We start from the raw sequence: 19,346 nt of genomic DNA, 5'->3' as shown, positions 1-19,346 counted from the left end.
GTTCAAGTCATCAGAACCAAAAACCCTGGATAGTTCAATGATCAATAGTTGCGAACAACTTTAAAAGATATATTGAATCAAATGCGTAATGTTCGTTCTAAGACCGCACGAAGCTTCACAGATCAGATCTCGCACTTAACACTTTCATGAATAGCGTACTTCACAAAATATATCAAATTTAGGATCGACTTGTTTTCAAATTAACCTTAATTTATTATATACTTTATTTCATTTAATACAGTGTTTGAAATGTATACGATATTGTCAAGAGAAAAATAGACCTTAGCGGTCAACTGAGTACCATAGCCCATGCACAAATTTGTCGAGGAGTTTCATATATGCATATAATTAAGTTTCATTCTGGAGTGGAAAAATTACACTTTTGTAATGACGATCACCTCCCTGCCTGAAATCTTTCAAAAAGAACAACGAAACCTTTAATTTTACCGAAAAAATTTAAAAAGAAAAAATGATCATCATAGAGTGCATGACCTTATGTTGAAAAAGTGCAAGACTAAGAAAGATAATAATTTTTCAATATTTTTTAACTTTCAGGATAGGTTTTATGTGTATATATTTTCATAGATAATTCAAAACAAGGTGGCTAATATTAATGTTTTATTTAAAATAACCTCACATCCCCCATCCCCATGGGCAGACAGAAACTCTCCCTGTTGGTTTTTAAACCAAAAAAAACTTTGAAAGCTATCATGTGTTACTCACTTCTTCTATTCCAGCTATTCAACCTTCATAGACACTAATGCACCATCTGGCATTTCTACCAAAATCATTTTACATGTATTGCCTATTTTGGTTAGCCAACTATTAGCTTACTATTAACAAGTCTATTTGTTTATTTAGAAAGATAACTCCATTGTGAAGAAGCAAGGGAAGATACCTCCATTAACTGTTAACAGCCAAACTCTTTTCAAATGCTTTCACAATATCTTAACTTAAGACAAATATACTAGTATACCATCCTCCTCCCAGGCATAACCTTTCCTTAAATGTACGTGACATAAAATATTAAAGATGACAGCTTAATGTTTTGTTTTCTCAAATCGCAGACAGTTTTTATTTTGTGTCAGTACACGTTTTTAAACGTTATATACATTAACACTAAATGAACATTTTGGCCACACCCTGCATTAAGAACCCCTAACCTATTCACTTAAAAAGTGTTTTGGCCCCGTCCTACATTTAAATCCCTTTATTGGGAGACACGAAATTTAAAATTTGGATAGATGGCTTTATGTCCTTTTTTCTGAAGTCAGTTTTTATTCAGTATCAGCAGAAGTAAAGAATACGATTTTTAAAATTAATTCTAAATGAATTAACACTGTATGACTAATTTGGACCTGCCCTAAAATTTGAACCTCTACCTCGGGGAACACGAGATTTATAAATTTAGTAGATGGCTTTTTGCTCTACAAAATTATGAATTCAGTTTTCGTTACACAGGTGAGTTGGAGTAAAGGGATAACTTTTAAACATTATATTTTAAACACGATATGAAAACTCCATGGACATCATAACCATACATTTAGTTTATAACAAATATATATGGGAGTAGAGAAGAAGATTTGATACATTTTTTCTACATGGACATAATAGTCCCACCCTCGAGCCTGAACCTCTTATCCACGGGCCGTAAATTTCAAAATTTTGGTAGAGACATCATAATCTTGCATTCAGTTTTTTCCTCACATTTGTTGGAGTAGAGAAGACGATTTTTTTTAAATTTTGCATTTTTGCATATTTGCCTCCGCCTGTGGCGCTCCGGGGATGGTAGAGCCATTAACTTCACAATTTTGATTTCTCTGAAAGCTGCTTAGTCCGATTTTATATTAAATTTTATGCACGCTTTTAAACGATGGTTATGTTAAGTATATGTATAATAATAGACATTGCAGTAGTTTCCCCAGTTAATTAAGCCAAATTTCAATAAAGAAAACTACGTACAAAACTTGCTAACAAACTACGTACAAAATTTTTGCTAACAAAACAAATGACATAAAAGGGTACCGCGTTATTCGCCTCATGCTAAAGTTCACCCCTGACGACGAGACAGGTATGGTTGCGTTACGAATTTGGTATCGCTTTAAATAAAGGTCGAAATGATCAGACAAATTACAAATAAACATGTGTACGTTTTGTTCGCTAATATTTCTGAAGTTTGCTTTCTTTACAATCGATGCATAACCCCAATTTCTCGGGGGACGAAACCAAATGGTGTCCTTTTCTAAACATTCCCGTGATGCATTTTGGTTTGTTTTTTCGTTTGCCCAAAAAGAAATTATTTTTATTTCTTTAATTATTTCTAACTTTGAAAGGAGACTGATTCTGCTGGTGTAAATAGGTTTGTATAAAAAAATTTGATACTGTAATAAGAAAAAAAAAATCGGACCAAGCAGCTTTAACATTACATTAAAATGGCATCAATTGGCCTGGTAGTTTTCAAAACGTTAAAAAAGTAAAATTGTAAACGAAGGAGGCACGACACGCGACGGACGACGCACGATGACGGACAAAAACTAATTCCAATACGTCATTTGAGTGACTCGGGTGACCTTAAAATTAAGATTTTGCTCAAAACAGGTAAACCTGAACCAATATGAACAAAATCTTTCTATTAACGCATTAACAGTTCCTGAACACGGAATACATTGAAGGAAAGTTTAAAACCGTACAAAGTATCCTTGAATACAATTATTGTTCTCTCTATCTTATGTTAAAATAAAAATAAAAACGTTGATATTTATTGTGACATAGAAATAAAAAGAAATACTTTAATCGCCAACATCAGACCTAAATTCCAAATCCCTTGATTGAACTTCTACGAGCTTCACTTCTCGAGTACAGTTACTGTCAAAATTATCAATCTTAATCTCTTTATGTGCCACTTTTATTGAGATCGAGTATGTTAAGCAACTATTTTACTTGTTAAAAAGTTTAAATCAGGATGTCAAGTGCGGTTTTCCTTTTTACCTTAGGTTTAAAATCAAATTGAGATATGAATACACAATTAAAAAATGAACGAATACAATGGCGTCTACTTGCGGTATTCGTTTTAATGGAAGGACACAGCATAATTATGTCAATTATGAGTTAAAGTAAATATAACAAATTTAAAGTCCAATTTGTAAGCCAACTCCCCTAAACCTTGATTGTGATCAATAACAAATCATTGTAAATCAAATAAGAAAACAATAGCCTAAGCCCTGATTAACAAATTTGGCCAAGTGTGTCAGCTGGACACCTGAGACCGGGTGCGTTGTTGTCAGTTAACTTATGGGTATTATTCACTGTTATCTACAGCAAATATTATTTTGTTGTTTATTTTGAATTTCTTTAAATACTAGTACTTGAACATTGGAAACAAATCGGTTTTCTAACACTGCATGGTCTCATTACGATGAGAATTATCTCAAGTTATATAAATACAATCGTAAAAGTTTTGGAAATGAATAAGCGAGAATATGCTTATGATTAGATAGGAAGGGACCCAGACAGATAAGAAAACAATTCTGTAGAAACAGTACAAGCTTACGTTTGTTTTCTTCTAGACATTAAAATGCCCCGAATTTCTTCGAAAAATGTCGACCTTGCGTCTCGTTGACATTTTGTTTATTTCTTCTATATTAACACACCGTACATATAAAAGAAAATCAGTACAAAGCTGTTTCATCTTATAGATAATACATGGTAAAGTTTCGAAAATTAAAACAAAAAAGTCATTACAAGATCGCTCATTTCAGCGAAAATGGTGGACGACTATTTGTCAAGACATTTGTAGAATAACATTACATAATCAATGTGCTATCAGCTAGTTATACAACTTTAGAGAACATAAAAAATCAACAAATTAATGTTTTTGTTTTAGCATGAAGACAATTAACAATGGCAAATGATCATGATAAGCTAAAACAAATGTTTTTTTTTTCATAAGTATGAAAGGAATAATTGTTTGTTTAACCTTATATATAAATTATTATTTAACCTTGGCATTAAGAGTATGTATGCCATAAAATCTATGATGATGTAATCAAGTGTACATCTGCCATCCAAACTAAGATATAACAGCTAATAATATAACTGACATTGACAATCTATGGCAGGAATACTACTCAGATCTTGGGTGGGAACAGTAATTTTGAGATAAGTTCATAAGTCCAATATGCCAAGGTTGTTTTTAGGAATAAAAGTCCGATTTTAAACAACTGATAGTAAGCGTGAAACGTTTAATAAAAAACGTGTTACAAATATCTGTCCACGCAGTTTTGTTGGGCTTTTTTTTCAACTCAATAATATGTTACGATATTGGGGAAGCTTGATATCAAACTCCCGAATTTTTAATGAATGGTTCAATATTTAATATGTTTTACGGTGCGACCGGAGCGCAGCATGTTATCAAACAATGAATGATGAGTTAGAAATTAAAGCCTATCTGTTCACGATTTTGGACAAACTAAGATAAAATCCAGGCGTTGATCAAACAAAAACATTTTTATTCTTCAAAAATAGAGGGTGTGTGGACTAAATAATTTTTGCGCCAATTTCCAATTTGAATGCTTAAGCCCTAGCGTTTGCGCTATAAAATGTTTTAGTGCCAAGTTTTCTCATTTTTCAGTTTCAAGTCATCAATAGGCACGTAGCATCGTTTTTGAAAGTGTGGGGGGATCAAACTCATTCACAAAATCTTGACAAGCAAAAAAAAAATCCTAATCCGTTGGGGGGGGGGGGGGGGGCTTGGCGTAGTATATCCATAACTTCGATTTCACTTCTATTTCTTATTTTCATACCGACATTTTTACATACTCACAAAGGAGGGGGGGGGGCTCCATAATTATTTAATTTTTTATATGTAAATCAGCCCCCCCCCCCCCTACGATGCTAATTGCCTGATTAAAGCATGATTTAATAATCAGTGAATCTCTTATTGCAAACGCAAATTTTGATATCAATTTATTTTAGAATAAGATAATAAGGTAGATGACCCCCATAGTAGACATAACAACATCAGATTCATTTGCGACTAACTGCTCTACTAGTCGGTTTTCATAACCAGGGTCTTGACTTAGAGTATATTTCATAGAAACACCTTGCAATTCCTAACCTGGCTTTTGAAAACAAGTTTATATAGGGCTTGTTTATTACAAAATTTGTTGGAGTTTTGTTAGATATAAATTTAAAAAAAAGTATATTTCATAGAATTATCTTTAGCAATTAGTATATTTCATAGAATTGTCATTAGTAATTCCATGACGTGACTTTTGGAAACAGGTTTTTTTTTATTTTTTAATAGCTACATGTATTTGATAAAATATGGTCTTATGGTTCATCTTTATACAATATTTCTCATTTAAAGGTTTTATTCTTAGATTTGAAAATAGGATCATAAGAAATCAATAACAACAACGAGGATATACATGATAATACCGATGATAATATGAAGACAACGCCGCTGCGACGACACGTGATGATTGACAGAATTAAAATAAATTTTAAAATAAAATAATTTTTTTTTTTTTTTTTTTTTTTTTTTAACAGAAACAAAGACGAGGACATAAATAACAACAACAATCATATCGATGACAATAACGATGACGACAACGCCGCGTGATGCTTGACGGATGTTTTAAAATGTTCTTTGCATGTCTAAAGATTTACTGATAAAAGTAATTCTTTTGGAAAGAAAGTTATGAAGAAATATTTGTCTTCGTCAAAAGAGCATTTACTATATTCTATATAATTTAAACAAACTTGCTGTCTTTTCAGTCATTTTCATGTTGTTCCTCTCGATTATTATTTCCGCGCTCATGCGCAGATATACATTTGCGTGAATTGTTTATGAATATGCATAAGAACATTTTGATAACCCCTGATAAAAAAAATTAGTATCCATGATATCCAACTAGCTGATGTAAAAGATAAACTTGCGAGGTCGTCACAGCTTTTCTCATTAAATTCACAAAGTTTATGTTGGGTTCCAAACAAAACAAAAACAGAGTTTAAAATGGCAAATATAGTTTTTTTGGTTTTTTTTAATAGAGAAAATACACAGGCGTTAGGCAATTAAAGCAAGAACAAAATACGGCAAACTTTATATAGATAACCGGGGTTATCAAATTGAGTCATTGATAATTGTTTTAGCATGAAATTTATTCTGGATGTGATGTTTAAAACAATTTTCATGATTATGAGTGACTTAATTTATGTTTCCGAAGAATCTTGGTAAATGTAGATGATGATTATATATAGGCGTTCAAAACATAAAAGATTTAAAACGTTAATGAAAGGAGTAACGTAATGTACAGTCATCTGTGTGGTTTATATCTGAAAGTTGTTATCCCTCCTTTATTCAAGTGACGCAACATGCATTTTACAACGTAATTTTAATGTTAGGGCATTTAGGTCAAAGACCGGTTTTCTATCTTCATTATAAATACAACTTATGACATTTTAGATACAGATATAATTTACAATTTACATGTATCCTTGGGTATTGTTATTTTAGGGTAGCTTATCGAAAATTTTTTTTAATTAATTTTACACTAATAACTGATCAGGTTATATTCCACGATAGTTGACGGTAATCATCTCACACTTGTTATATCAATATCAAATATCAAAATCTGTAACTCTTGTGCAGATATTTCGAAGTTTATTTGAAAAAGTCTGCATTTATAGGTGTCGATGTTTCGTCATGATGTGAATAGCACGGTAACAGTAGTAACAATACTTACAGTGTCTCCAACTGTGGTAGCCCTTTAAAGGTGTTGTTGTCGATCTTTGATATCTGATTACCATCTAAGTCCCTGAATGGATGCAAAACGTTTACATCAATGATATTATAAATATTCAAAATTGAAAATAGAATAAATATAGTCAAATTAAGTTCTTTAATTCAAACGAATGTTAAGAAATTAAATCAAATTAATCATTGATGATATAAATATAACTGTAAGTAAAAAGGGAATCAGTTTTGATATTTGATGGTTGATGCTATAATGCAATGACTTTATATTATACTTAACGAGGCATGTAATCTTTCATGTGGTATGGACATAATAGAAATCAAATCGCTGCCATTTATATTTTCGCATTCAAGTACACTACATTCTAAATAGTTCACATTTTAAGGATCTGTTTTGGGTTTTTTTCAATTTTTTTAGCCGATCATGATTTTTTTTTAGCATTATCCGACAGTTCCTAGCTATTACCTAAATGACAAATGATTTATATTAATATTTTAAAAAAAACTAGTGTACTTTAGTATTGTTAATAAATGTTACTTAACAAAGCTCATTATTTTGAATTTGACCGTTTTTAAAAACTATGACCGTGTAAAGTTTAATATTTTTACCTAGTTTAGCAGAGAAGTATTAGCACTTATCTATTTTTTTTTTCAGAAACCTAGAACACAGACGGACATTTTTCTACTGTCGCTGATGTATCTTTCAAGAACAGTAACATTATTAGTCTTCGAAGCTGCGCTATGTATTTTTGAGATGAAAAAGACGATAAAGAACTGTTTAGCCACATTAAATGAGTACACGTAAATTTGATTTCCATGTATGAAGGTACCATATATGTACACATTAACATTATCAATGATGTGAATATCGGCAAGCATCTGATAATAGTGAAAACAAGCCGGATTATCTAATAAGCAGTTGAAAGCATTGCGTTTTGCAAAACCTGAACGACGATGACATACAACTGAATTGTTCGTATTGAACAATTTATAATTGTTTCCTCACGGTACAGAACGCTTTTGAACATGTTACGGTACGTTTTTTACATGCTTGTGGTAAGGTACATGTACGTTTCTTGCATGACACGCTACTTGGTCTAAGTTCTCTCCTTTCCATGAAATTGTATAGTTTGATATGCCTGCTTTTATCAAAAATGTTTGATTGTTTGTTTGTTTTGTTTCTTTGTTTGTTTTGTTTGTTTGGGGGGGGGGGTGTCTATAAGTTTATATCTGATATTACTCTTGTTATATTCAATGTATTAAATAACGAATTTTAAACGTAACATGAAAGTGCTTCGCGATATTAGGTTGATCTATTGTAAAAAAAATTCTTGTTTCATTTAATGATGAATTTTAATTCAAAAATTATGCATCCGGCTTTTCATAAATAAACATTTGATTTTGTGCACAAACTTTGTACATTAACTACAGAAATTGACATATCACTCAAATCCATTTTAATAACTTGGTAATTATGAACAGCTAGTGATTAAGATTCAATTTGAACAACAAAATCACATTACGACTGTCATCAATAGTGTATTATAAAAACAACAGAGTTTATTAGATGATTATTTGTTTCCTGGTTTTTGTTTTTGTTTCTAGTTTCCTGCAGTCAACATATTAACATAAACGACCGAATCTCCAAGAGATCTACGACACTCACGGCGAATTTACTCCCTGACAAGGCTCAACGCATTACCCCTTACACTTCTGGAGCTTACTCTGGGGATTTCTAGGAGTTAGGCTATGTCCATATGATTTACTTCCACTGTTTAATTCAAAATCTGCTGATATTCCCGAGGATTGACTGACATCGTCTGATATCTACTGTACAATCACTCTACACTACTGTAAACCTATTGTACATCTACTGTATAGAGTTGTTGTATCCCACTTTATCATATTGGAAAGAGCTGCTGTATTCCACTGTATCTCACTGGACAGAGCCACTGTATTCCACAGTAGTCCACTGAACAACTCTGAAATCACAACACTGTTTCCCGCTGTATATTTTTTTTTCAGTTATGTTAAAGATTACTTTTTTATGTAAGATAAAATTTGTATGAATTAGTTTTGATTATCTCCTTTTGCTTCCGCGAAAGAGAATCGGCTTATTTTTCTTTAAATTCTTTATTACATGCGCAGAATCAGAAACTTTTTTCAGGGGATGGCGTCCGTGGTTTCTCAACATAACTGTAAATGTTGCTATTTCTTCAAATCTTCAAATGTTTGAATAACCTTCATTTACAATTTGTCTATTGCATGTATATGATTTGATGTAATTAATTCCGGATGGGCAATTTTTCTTTTTTTGGGTCCGGTAAAACTAAGTGTATTATGTAACTTCCGCCCAGCATCTCTGTGCACATGGTTTGACAAGAACGATAAACGAATTGTACCGCTTAGTGACTTGGTCAGGAGAACAATCAATGCATTTTTATTTTCTAGCATATGTATTTATGCCTACTTTAACGTTAACGTCCTTGATCTTGTTTATATATACTTAATTTAATGTAGACATAACGATTACTCTGTATTTAGAGCATTTACGTACAAGTATTGCTAGGGTGGATTTATCCATGGCGCCATTATGACCCATGCGTAGTGAAACGTTACTTTGATAATGATTGGCCCCTTAGTATTTTGTATGAATATTTCAATACTGTATTTTGATCAAATAGTTTTCATTTACCAACTAAACTACTACTGGTGGAATTATTTGTTGCATCCATAGAATTGTGTCATTAGTAACTAAGAGTTATTCCCCTTTGTGCAGTAAAGTACGGTAAAGCGGCAGGTTTGTTTACATGTTTCGGTGAAATATCTACATAATATTTTCCTTGCTACCAGAAATAATTTTGATTATTTACTTACTTACTTATTTATTAATGAATGAAATTAATGTATGGTTGTTATATGTAATTACTAATAAATGTTGTATTGTTTACAGTTCTTACGTTGAAGAACCAACAGTGAATAAAATTCTTCATCAGTATTAAAGACTTAATTTATTTGGATGGCCAAGCCAGCTACAATAACAATAATTCGATATAGAGGAGAAGGATAGCCAGATAGGACATCAAAATGTCTTTGAAGTTTTACTTCACAAGAGGATCAGTGGGGTAATACCTGTATATATAGTAAACATACATTAGTAAATCAAAAGGTGTGAAATTGTCCGTCTAACACCTTGCTCAAGTTGTTAACTAATGTCCTAATAGGGGTATGTATGATATTATGAATATTTAAAGAACATGAAATATATATCAACGACAAGACATGCATGAATAAACAGAACAATTTTTATATTTATTATTTTAGGTGAGTTTGTAAAATAAGATTATGTCGGATATCAAATATTGTATAATATAAAGTCATTCCTTTTCTCTTTCTCTCTATACTAACCACTGAAATCAAAATAAGCATGTTGTTAAAATAAATGACTTTTAACATTTCTCTATTTATATATACATGTTGTATCTTCTATTGCACGGCTTATTGTCATAATCCAGTTACATCTCTACATATCTCTCTCATTCTCTCTCTCTCTCTCTCTCTCTCTCTCTCTCTCTCTCTCTCTCTCTCTCTCTCTCTCTCGTTAGTTTTGAGTTTATGACATTTTTACCATTTAATTACTAAACAATTAAGAGAAGAAAATAAACCCCGAAGTTTAAGATATTTCAGGAACTTAGTATCAAGGAGTCCCCTGTCCCCAACCTCTTTTTGTTTGCAACAAACATTTTTTTCTTCTAAAATTAACATATTATGATGAAAATGTCCCCTTCCCGTTTTTGGGAGAATATTAAAAACTGAAATTAACAGTGAAATTGACTACGCGCAACCTCCCCCTTAAATATTTAGACTTTTATTATTGGCGGGAGGTTGGTGGATTTTATTTTCTGTAAGATTTTTTAGATGATTCTGCTCCACCCTACCGCATTCAAGAACGACGCTTCATGAAGACTTAGCTTATTACAACCTTTCTTGATTTTTGATTTCTTTTTTATTTATTGCAGGAGCTAGATTGTCATAGACGTTTGTAAATAAATGATGATATATAATATAGAGTGTTATCGATGTATTGTCACTCAAGTTCATAACATTAAGTATTCATAGTACATTATTATTACAAAACAAGCAAACAATGGGTGGATGTCTAGTCAGTTAAAGAAATGTTTATGTAAGTTACATGTTATATCAATTTTAGATTGTGCTTGTTACTCAAAAATCTAGTTTAAAAAGTCAAGTTATAATATAATTTATATTACTAGTAATTATTGTATATTGTTTGCATTTAAATTAATTAAAAACTGCTATCTTATTGAAAAAAATTACCAAACTGTTTTGAACAAGACCCCACACCAGCATCAACAACAACAACAGCAAAAACAACATAAAGACAACTATAACAACATCAGAGACAACGACAACAAGGGAAACAACATTACAACAACGGAAACAACATTACAGAACATTATGGAAACGAATACAACGACACAAAGACGACGATTTCAATAACAACAAGGATATCGACAATAATAACGACAACAACGCCGCCGCGATGACAACAGCGACGCAGCACTGTTAATAAGGCTTACTATAAAAATATCAGCGAAATTAAACGTTCATAAAACGATGCATCTTTTATTACAAAATGTTTATGTAAAGTTATTTTATAATGATGTAAATGTAATATTAAATGAAACAGTATAGTAAATGCTACTTTGTATGACACTTAGTGTGGTCCCCTGACTTGATAGTCACGTGATATGTGTTGATAATTCTCCCGAATGGAGGTCATAAACAAAGTTCGATATTACAAGGGCATACCCTTATTTGAATAAAAAAATTAAATGATAATTAAATTCTTCTTTTCTGGTAGATTCTGAAAAGTGCTGCTGCTTTGTATAAAGTTTTTCTTTCATTAGAATAAATATCAAAGAAATGAACATGAGCTCCGGTTGGAATTTATATTCTCGTCGGCACGACCATAAAGTAAACCTTAACCTTGCTGCGGACACGTGATGCTTGACAATTTTTGATTCGTTTATTGAAGCCTTGTAATATTGATGTGTATAAGAATTCTTCGATATATCTATGCACAATATATAAATAATGCCTGTTTGGGAGGGTAACAGTTGAAATTGACACCCCGAGAAAACCATTGTCAACCGACGCGAAGCTATTCCAGCTATTCAACCTTCATAGACCCTAATGCACCATCTGGCTTTTCTACCAAATTCCTTTTACATGTACTGCCTATTTTTATTAGCCAACTATTACTTTACTATTAACAAGTCTATTTGTTTATTTAGAAAGTTAAAAACTGGCTTTTTTCATGATAAAATACTTGCATTACTTCTTGATCTCATAACTTATTAATAGCATTATATTCAATGATTAAGTACTAAATATAAACATGCAAAGGAAGATTACTCCATTGTGAAGAAGCAAGGGAAGATACCTCCATTAACTGTTAACAGCTCACCCCACTCCCCGAACTCTTTTCAAATGCTTTCACAATATCTTAACTTAAGACAAATATACAAGTATACCATACTCATCCCAGGCATAACCTTTCCTTATATGTACGTGGCATAAACTATAAAAGATCACAGCTTAATGTTTTGTTTTCTAAAATCGCAGACAGTTTTTTTTGTGTCGGTACACGTTTTTAAACATTATATACATTAACACTAAATGAACATTTTGGCCACATCCTGCATTAAGAACTCCTAACCTAATCACTATATGAGTGTTTTGGCCCCGTCCTACATTTAAATCCCTTTATTGGGAGACATGAAATTCAAAATTTGGATAGATGGCTTTATGTCCTTTTTTATGCAGTCAGACGATTTTTAAAACTCTCTAAGTGCATTAACACTGTATGACTATTTCGGACCTGCCCTAAAATCTGAACCCATACCTCGGGGAACACGAGATTAATAAATTTAGTAGATGGCTTTCTGCTCTACAAAATTATGAATTCAGTTTTCGTTACAGGTGAGTGGAAGTAAAGGTGATAACTTTTAAACATTATATTTTAAACACTATATGAAAACTTCATGGACATCATAACCATACATTTAGTTTATAACAAATATATATGGGAGTAGAGAAGAAGATTTTCTAAGATTTGATACTTTTCTACATTGACATATTGCCCCCACCTTAGAGCCTGTACCTTTTATCCAGGGGCCGTAAATTTCAATATTTTGGTAGAGACATCATAATCTTGTATTCAGTTTTTTCCTCATATGTGTGGGAGTAGAGAAGACAATTTTTGAAAATTTTGCATTTTTGCATATTTGGCCCCGACTGTGGCGCTCCATGTAGGTAGAACCATTAATTTCACAATTTTGATTTCTCTTAACATAGATACGCCGCTTCACATAAAAATTGTACCAATTGGCCTTGTAGTTTTCAAGACGTTAAAAATGTAAAATTGTAAACAAAGAAGGCACGACACGCGACGGACGACGCACGATGACCAATTCCAATGGGTCATTTGAGTGACTGAGATGACCTTAAAATTAAGATTTTGCTCAAAACCAATATGAACAAAATCTTTCTATTACTCGCATTTAGAGTTCCTGAACACGGAATACATTGAAGAAGAAATCTAGAACAGTACAAAGTATCCTTGAATACATTTATTGTTCCCTCTATCTTATATGTTAAAACAAAATAAAATAAAAACGTTGATATTTATTGTGATATAGAAATAAAAAGAAATACTTTAATCGCCAACATCAGACCTAAATTCCAAATCCCTTGATTGAACTTCTACGAGCTTCACTTCTCGAGTACAGTTACTGTCAAAATTATCAATCTTAATCTCTTTATGTGCCACTTTTATTGAGATCGAGTATGTTAAGCAACTATTTTACTTTTTAAAAAGTTCAAATCAGGATGTCAAGTGCGGTTTTCCTTTTTACCTTAGGTTTAAAATCAAATTGAGATATGAATACACAATTAAAAAATGAACGAATACAATGGCGTCTACTTGCAGTATTCTTTTTAATGGAAGGACACAGCATAGTTATGTCAATTATGAGTTAAAGTAAATATAACAAATTTAAAGTCCAATTTGTAAGCCAACTCCCCTAAACCTTGATTGTGATCAATAACAAATCCGTGTAAATCAAATAAGAAAACAATAGCCTAAGCCCTGATTAACAAATTTGGCCAAGTGTGTCAGCTGGACACCTGAGACCGGGTGCGTTGTTGTCAGTTAACTTATGGGTATTATTCACTGTTATCTACAGCAAATATTATTTTGTTGTTTATTTTGAATTTCTTTAAATACTTGAACATTGGAAACAAATCGGTTTTCTAACACTGCCTGGTCTCATTACGATGAGAATTATCTCAAGTTATATAAATACAATCGTAAAAGTTTTGGAAATGAATAAGCGAGAATATGCTTATGATTAGATAGGAAGGGACCCAGACAGAAAAGAAAACGATTCTGTAGAAACAGTACAAGCTTACGTTTGTTTTCTTCTAGACATTAAAATACCCCGAATTTCTTCGAAAAATGTCGACCTTGCGTCTCGTTGACATTTTGTTTATTTCTTCTATATTAACATACCGTACATATAAAAGAAAATCAGTACAAAGCTGTTTCATCTTATATATAATAAATGGTAAAGTTTCAAAAATTAAAACAAAAAAGTCATTACAAGATCGCTCATTTCAGCGAAAATGATGGACGACTGTTTGTCAAGACAGTTGTAGAATAACATTACATAAATCAATGTGCTATCAGCTAGTTAAACAACTTTAGAGAACATAAAAATCAACAAATTAATGTTTTTGTTTTAGCATGAAGACAATTAATTAACAATGGCAAATGATCATGATAAGCTAAAACAAATGGGTTTTTTCCATAAGTATGAAAGGAATAACTTTTTGTCTAACCTTATATATAAATTATAATTTAACCTTGGCATTAAGAGTATGTATGCCATAAAATCTATGATGATGTTATCAAGTGTACATCTGCCATCTAAACTAAGATATAACAGCTAAAAATATAACTGACATTGACAATCTATGGCAGGAATACTACTCAGATCTTGGGTGGGAACAGTAATATTGAGATAAGTTCATAAGTCCAATATGCCAAGGTTGTTTTTAGGAATAAAAGTCCGATTTTAAACAACTGATAGAAAGCGTGAAACGTTTAATAAAAAACGTGTTACAAATATCTGTCCACGCAGTTTTGTTTGGCTTTTTTTTTCAACTCAATAATATGTTACGATATTGGGGAAGCTTGATATCAAACTCCCGAATTTTTAATGTATGGTTCAATATTTAATATGTTTTACGGTGCGACCGGAGCGCAGCATGTGATCAAACAATGAATGATGAGTTAGAAATTAAAGCCTATCTGTTCACGATTTGGGGCAAACTAAAATAAAATCCAGGCGTTGATCAAACAAAAACATTTTTATTCTTCAAACATAGAGGGTGTGTGGACTAAATAATTTTTGCGCCAATTTCCATTTGCGCCTAGCGTTTGTGACAAAAATGTTTTAGTGCCAAGTTTTCTCATTTTTCAGTTTCAAGTCATCAATAGGCACGTAGCATCGTTTTTGAAAGTGTGGGTGGGGGGGGGGGGGTCAAACTCATTCACAAAATCTTGACAAGCAAAAAAAAAACAAATCCTTATCGTTTGGAGGGGGGGGGGGCTGGCGTAGTATATCCATAACTTCGATTTCACTTCTATTCCTTATTTTCATACCGACGTTTTTACATACTCCCAAAAGGGGGGGGGGGGGGCAACTCCATGATTATTCAACTTTTTATATGTAAATCTAAGAAATTTAATTGCTTCGAGAAAAAGTGGGGGGGGGGGGGACAGCCCGCCCCCTACGATGCTACGTGTCTGATTAAAGCATGATTTAATAATCAGTGAATCTCTTATTGCAAACGCAAATTTTGATATCAATTTATTTTAGAATAAGATAATAAGGTAGATGACCCCCATAGTAGACATAACAACATCAGATTCATTTGCGACTAACTGCTCTACTAGTCGGTTATCATAACCAGGGTCTTGACTTAGAGTATATTTCATAGAAACACCTTGCAATTCCTAACCTGGCTTTTGAAAACAAGTTTATATAGGGCTTGTTTATTACAAAATTTGTTGGAGTTTTGTTAGATATAAATTTTTAAAAAAGTATATTTCATAGAATTATCTTTAGCAATTAGTATATTTCATAGAATTGTCATTAGTAATTCCATGACGTGACTTTTGGAAACAGGTTTTTTTTTATTTTTTAATAGCTACATGTATTTGATAAAATATGGTCTTATGGTTCATCTTTATACAATATTTCTCATTTAAAGGTTTTATTCTTAGATTTGAAAATAGGATCAAAAGAAATCAATAACAACAACGAGGATATCGATGATAATACCGATGATAATATGAAGACAACGCCGCCGCGACGACACGTGATGATTGACAGAATTAAAACAACGACAGCATCAGATACAACGATAACAGAAACAAAGACGAGGACATAAATAACAACAACAATGATATCGATGACAATAACGATGACGACAACGCCGCGTGATGCTTGACGGATGTTTTAAAATGTTCTTTGAATCTTGGCAATGAACGCATTAAGATGGTGGTCTAAAGATTTACTGATAAAAGTAATTCTTTTGGAAAGAAAGTTATGAAGAAATATTTGTCTTCATCAAAAGAGCATTTACTATATTCTATATAATTTAAACAAACTTGCTGTCTTTTCAGTCATTTTCATGTTGTTCCTCTCGATTATTATTTCCGCGCTCATGCGCAGATATACATTTGCGTGAATTGTTTATGAATATGAATAAGAACATTTTGATAACCCCTGAAAAAAAAATAGTATCCATAATATCCAACTAGCTGATGTAAAGAGATACCCTTGCGAGGTCGTCACAGCTTTTTTCATTAAATTGACAAAGTTTATGTTGGGTTCCAAACAAAACAAAAACAGAGTTTAAAATGGCATATATAGTTTTTTTGTTTTTTTAATAGAGAAAATACACAGGCGTTAGGCAATTAAAGCAAGAACAAAATACGGCAAACTTTATATAGATAACCGGGGTTATCAAATTGAGTCATTGACAATTGTTTTAGCATGAAATATATTCTGGATGTGATGTTTAAAACAATTTTCATGATTATGAGTGACTTAATTTATGTTTTCGAAGAATCTTGGTAAATTAGATGATGATTATATATAGGCGTTCAAAACATAAAAGATTTAAAACGTTAATGAAAGGAGTAACGTAATGTACAGTCATCTGTGTGGTTTATATCTGAAAGTTGTTATCCCTCCTTTATTCAAGTGACGCAACATGCATTTTACAACGTTATTTATAATGTTAGGGCATTTAGGTCAAAGACAGTTTTTCTATCTTTATTATAAATACAACTTATGACATTTTAGATACAGATATAATTTACAATTTACATGTATCCTTGTGTATTGTTATTTTAGGGTAGCTTATCGAAAAGTTTTTTTTAATTAATTTCACAATAATTACTGATCAGATTATATTCAATGATAGTCTATGGTAATCATCTCACACGTGTTACATCAATATCAAATATTAAAATCTGTAACTCTTGTGCAGGTATTTCGAAGTTTATTTGAAAATGTCTGCATTTATAGGTGTCGATGTTTCGTCAAGATATGAATAGCACGGTAACAGTAGTAACAATACTTACAGATACTCCAACTGTGGTAGCCCTTTAAAGGTGTTGTTGTCGATCCTTGATATCTGATTATTATATAAGTTCCTGAATGAAAGCAAAACGTTTACATCAATGATATTATAAATATTCAAAATTGAAAATAGAATAAATATAGTCAAATTAAGTTCTTTAATTCAAACGAATGCTAAGAAATTAAATCAAATTAATCATTGATAATATAAATATGATTGTAAGTAAAAAGGGAATCAGTTTTGATGTTTGATTGTTGATGGTATAGTGCAATGACTTTATATTATACTTAACGAGGCATGTAATCTTTCATGTGGTATAAACATAATAGAAATCAAATCGCTGCCATTTATATTTTCGCATTCAAGTACACTACATTCTAAATAGTTCACATTTTAAGGATCTGTTTTGGTTTTTTTTTTCAATTTTTTTAGCCGATCATGATTTGTTTTAGCATTATCCGACAGTTCCTAGCTATTACCTAAATGACAAATGATTTATATTAATATTTAAAAAAAAAAACTAGTGTACTTTAGTATTGTTAATAAATGTTACTTAACAAAGCTCATTATTTTGAATTTGACCGTTTTTAAAAACTATGACCGTGTAAAGTTTAATATTTTTACCTAGTTTAGCAGAGAAGTATTAGCACTTATCTATTTTTTTTTCAGAAACCTTGAACACAGACAGGGACATTTTTTCTACCGTCGCTGATGTATCTTTCAAGAACAGTAACATTATTAGTCTTCGAAGCTGCGCTATTTATTTTCGAAGAGATGAAAAAGGCGATAAAGAACTGTTTAGCCACATTAAATGAGTACACGTAAATTTGATTTCCATGTAAGAAGTTACCATATATGTACACATTAACATTATCAATGATGTGAATATCGGCAAGCATCTAATAATAGTGTAAACAAGCCGGATTATCTAATAAGCAGTTGAAAGCATTGCGTTTTGCAAAACCTGAACGACGATGACATACAACTGAATTTTTCGTATTGAACAGTTTGTTTCCTCACGGTACAGATGTTACGGTACGTTTTTTACATTAAACAGTACGATGTTCGCTTGTGGTAAGGTACATGTACGTTTCTTGCATGATACGCTACTTGGTCTAAGTTCTCTCCTTTCCATAAAATTGTATAGTTTGATATGCCTGCTTTTATTTTTGTTTGTTTGTTTTGTTTCTTTTGTTTGTTTGGGGGGGGGGGGGGGGTGTCTATAAGTTTATATCTGATATTACTCTTGTTATATTCAATGTATTAAATAACGAATTTTAAACGTAACATGAAAGTGCTTCGCGATATTAGGTTGATCTATTGTAAAAAAAAAAATAATAATAAACCATAAACACAATTTTTAAAATGTGGAAATATATGCGATCCCCTATTTCCGCTGTCGGTAAACACACGAAGTCACTCATTGACGTTCGCTGAAGAAAAGGTAGTTTAATATCAACTTTTTCATCCTTTGAAATCTTTATCATAAACAAAAATTCTTGTTTCATATAATGATGAATTTTAATTCAAAAATTATGCATCCGACTTTTCATAAATAAACATTTGATTTTGTGCACAAACTTTGTACATTAACTACAAAAATTGACATATCACTCAAATCCATTTTAATAAATTGGTAATTATGAACAACTAGTGATTAAGATGAAATTTGAACAACAAAATCACATTACGACTGTCATCAATAGTGTATGATAAAAACAACAGAGTTTTTTAGATGATTATTTGTTTCCTGGTTTTTGTTTTTGTTTCTAGTTTCCTGCAGTCAACATATTAACATAAACGGCCGAATCTCCAAGAGATCTACGACACTCACGGCGAATTTACT

The 19,346-nt window shown here is 31.8% G+C and overlaps 1 protein-coding gene across 17 annotated transcripts in view; it reads right to left on the bottom strand.

Moving 5' to 3' along the window:
• The window catches only part of LOC128183990 (slit homolog 1 protein-like), a 116,952-nt gene that overhangs the window by 90,105 nt on the left and 7,501 nt on the right, over positions 1-19,346 (bottom strand). For 15 of the 17 annotated variants that reach the window (XM_052853257.1, XM_052853253.1, XM_052853252.1 and 12 more), the window contains exons 2-3: positions 17,502-17,573; positions 6,747-6,818 (exon numbers count right to left, since the gene is read on the bottom strand). In XM_052853257.1, the coding sequence (XP_052709217.1) occupies positions 6,747-6,818; positions 17,502-17,573 (144 nt within the window). The remainder of the gene's footprint in view (positions 1-6,746; positions 6,819-17,501; positions 17,574-19,346) is intronic. The other 2 variants (XM_052853248.1, XM_052853247.1) reach the window with 2 other exon arrangements.

The sequence above is a fragment of the Crassostrea angulata genome, chromosome 5 (genome assembly GCF_025612915.1).
Source record: "Crassostrea angulata isolate pt1a10 chromosome 5, ASM2561291v2, whole genome shotgun sequence".
In the NCBI taxonomy this organism is placed as follows: Eukaryota; Metazoa; Mollusca; class Bivalvia; order Ostreida; family Ostreidae; genus Magallana; species Magallana angulata.
This window is presented reverse-complemented; position numbering and strand designations above follow the sequence as displayed.